The 3,375-nt window shown below is 41.0% G+C and overlaps 1 protein-coding gene across 1 annotated transcript in view; it reads right to left on the bottom strand.

Annotated features, from left to right (window-relative positions):
- TET2 (tet methylcytosine dioxygenase 2) overlaps positions 1-3,375 on the bottom strand; it is a 38,890-nt gene that overhangs the window by 596 nt on the left and 34,919 nt on the right. Inside the window, exons 8-9 of the mRNA XM_007465888.1 lie at positions 2,916-3,270; positions 20-934 (exon numbers count right to left, since the gene is read on the bottom strand). Coding sequence (XP_007465950.1) covers positions 20-934; positions 2,916-3,270 — 1,270 coding nt within the window. The remainder of the gene's footprint in view (positions 1-19; positions 935-2,915; positions 3,271-3,375) is intronic.

Below are 3,375 nucleotides of genomic sequence, written 5' to 3'. Positions count from 1 at the left end.
TCGTGTACTTTGTAGAAGCCTTCTTGGACAGAAGCAGCTCCATCATGGTTAAGACCTGGAAGCGTCTTAGATAACCCATTCGCCATGTGGGAGAGCACGTCATTCTCCTTGTTTGGGAGATGCAGGGCATGAAGAGAGCTGTTGAACATGCTCGGAGCTGCACTGTAGTTATGGATTAAATGAGAAGATGGGTGATGCTCACCATTTTTATAGTCTGTGTTTGGATTGCTCAGATTGGGTGGTAATCGAGAGGCAGCCCCCATGAAGTGGCCATCCATCTCATGAGCGGAATAAGGAGGAAATGTACCTACATGGTGTACATTTGGTCTAAGAGTACAACTGCTGAAGGCATCTCCTTGCATATTTTGGTTTCCGTAACCTAAGTACTTAGAAGTAAAACTCTGGCTATTTCTGAACCTCGGCTGGTAAAGCGTATGGATGGGTGGTAGATTTAGCTTAGACAGAGGATCTTGGTTTGGATACCTGTATAGATCCATGGACTGAGACTGGGGAGAATAGGAACCCAGATATTGGGAGCACTTGTCCATTGATATGTTTCCATTGCATTGATATGATGATGGATATTGGTTATTCTGATTCAAAAGCCCAGGGTAGGGGCTCATGGGATTAGAAGAATTCAAATATGAACCTGCAGCTTGGGATGAAGTGGAATAGAGGTTCATCGGGTTGGCGCCTCCATAAATATCTGAAGTGTGTGAAGAGCTTGGATAAGGACTAACTGGATTGGGCCTTCTCGTGTATAGACTGGTGGATCCAGAAGAAGTGTAAGAGCTGACAGACTCTGACTGAGGGTTATCAGTGAAGGGGTGATGTGGCTGCTGCAGCTGTGGTGGCTGCTTCTGTGGCTGTGGAAGCTGCTTCTGCAGTTGGGGCTGGGGCTGCTGCATGACTGGTCCTGAAAGTCGCAGAAGTTCTGTGGACAGGATAAGAGAGAGCGAGGACAAACATGCTTGATCAGCACTTTATGAGAACTAGGGAGGATGCCTACATGTATGTGAGCACCATCACGGGAATTATGCAACACCCATCACACAAGGACAAGAGCAATGTCAGAGCTCTCTAATCACCGTCTGGCATAATTTTTTGTGCCAGAAATAAAGCATTAGAAATAAAATGGCAGAGCACACAGCAGTACATTTTGGTAAATGGTGAAAAATGTAATAAAACATCCAAAAGCCATTCCATCGAGAGCATCGTGTTCTCTGGAGCTTCTGCGCGTTTGATCAAGCCACACTCTCTACTTGAAGCGCCCTGCCATCTCCCTGCCCTTCCTTGACACAGTTATGCCTTCCTCAAGGACGCTGTCTATAAACCCAACTTCTAGTGCTTTTGTAATACTTCGTCATAGCCACTGCAAACATCAGTCAGATAAAGCAACAGTCATAATGTACTGGAATTATCCAATTTTAGTCCTCTCCTTTCCTCACTGCAAAGTAGTCCCTTGAGGGAAAGGACCATGTCTTATTTTACTTTATTTCTCCATTGCCTGGCATGCAATCAAATATGTTAAATAGGTAATGTAGCAAAAAATTTGTTATGGAAGATTCAGCAATGCTATGAGAAAAAGAATGACATTCATTTAAATACCCAAAGCACCTTATACAATTGGCAAACCCTATTTCATCAGCGTGCTTTCCAGGAAGGAAATGAACACAGTTGTAGATACAAACTTTAAAGGAACTTCCAGCTTTGTAAATGAAACTTTTAAAAGTCATACTTCTGTTTCATGACCACACTTAAAGAGTAATATGAGATGAGAACAGATAAATGGAGCTGCTATGGCAGTCCTGAGAACTGAAACAATCACTGCAGAGGCCAGTTAGAAGGAACTAGACACAAAGTTCTAACTGATTGTACTTTATAGCTAACTTAAAAGAGATATCAGGGAGTGGATAGAATTTACTTCTCTTAGTGTAAGTCAACCAATCCACAAATGTTTATTAAACATCTTTGACATATTATTCTAAATTACTTTTATCCCTGAGCTTCAAAATCAATCACTAGGGAGATTTGACTTTGTGAAGAAAAGACGGTTGGTTCTAAGCAGAGCATTATACTAATGCAAAAGATATGCATTTTTCTTTTGTTAATAGCTAGGCCAATACCATCTCTGAAATTTGGATATGGACATCACATTGTATGATTTCTCTTTTTAGAGCATTAACTATAGACAAAGCAAGAAACAGAATATCTACTAGCATTGATAAATAATGCTCTATTGCTACTACTACAGATGTGATCTATTTTGATGGGTAAAAGCTTTTTAAGAGCTATATGTGGATTCCCCTCGTAAACCTCAGCCCCAACATGGCTAAAGAAAGGTATCTTATTCTCCTGCCCTTCCCTCATAAATCTTATTTTCAAACTTACCTCAATAAATAGTACTGTTTTAATTATCTAGGCTTATAACTTTGGAGTCATCCTTAAATATTTTTTCTCCTTCATTCTAATGGTTTGTCACCATCGTATTGATAATCATTTTGGAAGAATTCGCTTCTGTCATCTTTTGCTATATCTTCATTGCTACCACCAAAATTCAAGCTCTTATTACCTCACTCTTGGTTTACTGCATCCATCTCCAAACTATTAGTTCCTCTACCTCTAATTTGGCTTGTCTGTCCTTGATGGATTAACACTAATTTCACCATATCACTTACCATAAAACTTTGCCATTTATTATAGAATAAAATCCAAACTTCTCCCTCACACTGGGGCTGATGCAACACCTCACTACCATCTCCAAGAACAAAGCCTGGGCCTTGCTATTTTAGAGAAAATTCTAGTATAGAACTAAGACCATGATTGAACATAACCTTCCAAAGTTAACAATGTTCATTTTCAAAATAAGTCACGTAACACATGTATCTACAGTGCTTCCTTCACATTAAATTTACCTGCCAACTGTTTCACCTGGCTTCCATTTTCAATCTGTTTGGTACGAGAGGAGGCTGACTTTTCCTTTTCATTCTTATTTGTGCTGTTCTCCAAAGAGGAAAGCTTTTCAGCTGCAGCTTTCTTGGCTTCTAGTTTCCTTTGCCGGCATGTCTTGACTGGCTCTGCTAACATCCTGACTTTCCGTCGAAAAGAACTCAGTACCTGAATGGCACCATTTCGCTTTTTCTCCTCCTGAGCTTCTACGCTCCCAAACTCATCCACATCAGAGACTTTGTAGAGAGGCAGAACGTGGAGCTGCTCATCCTCAGGTTTTCCTCCAATTTCTCGATTGTCTTCTCTAGTGAGGGTGCATACCTGGCAGGGAAATAAGACAGCACAGACTCAGTTTCAGTCCAGATGACAGCTGGTGTGTGTGTGTGTGTGTGTGTGTGTGTGTGTGTGTGTGTGTGTGTGTGTGTG

Source organism: Lipotes vexillifer, unplaced genomic scaffold (genome assembly GCF_000442215.2).
Source record: "Lipotes vexillifer unplaced genomic scaffold, Lipotes_vexillifer_v1.1 scaffold1393, whole genome shotgun sequence".
Classification (NCBI taxonomy): Eukaryota; Metazoa; Chordata; class Mammalia; order Artiodactyla; family Lipotidae; genus Lipotes; species Lipotes vexillifer.
This window is presented reverse-complemented; position numbering and strand designations above follow the sequence as displayed.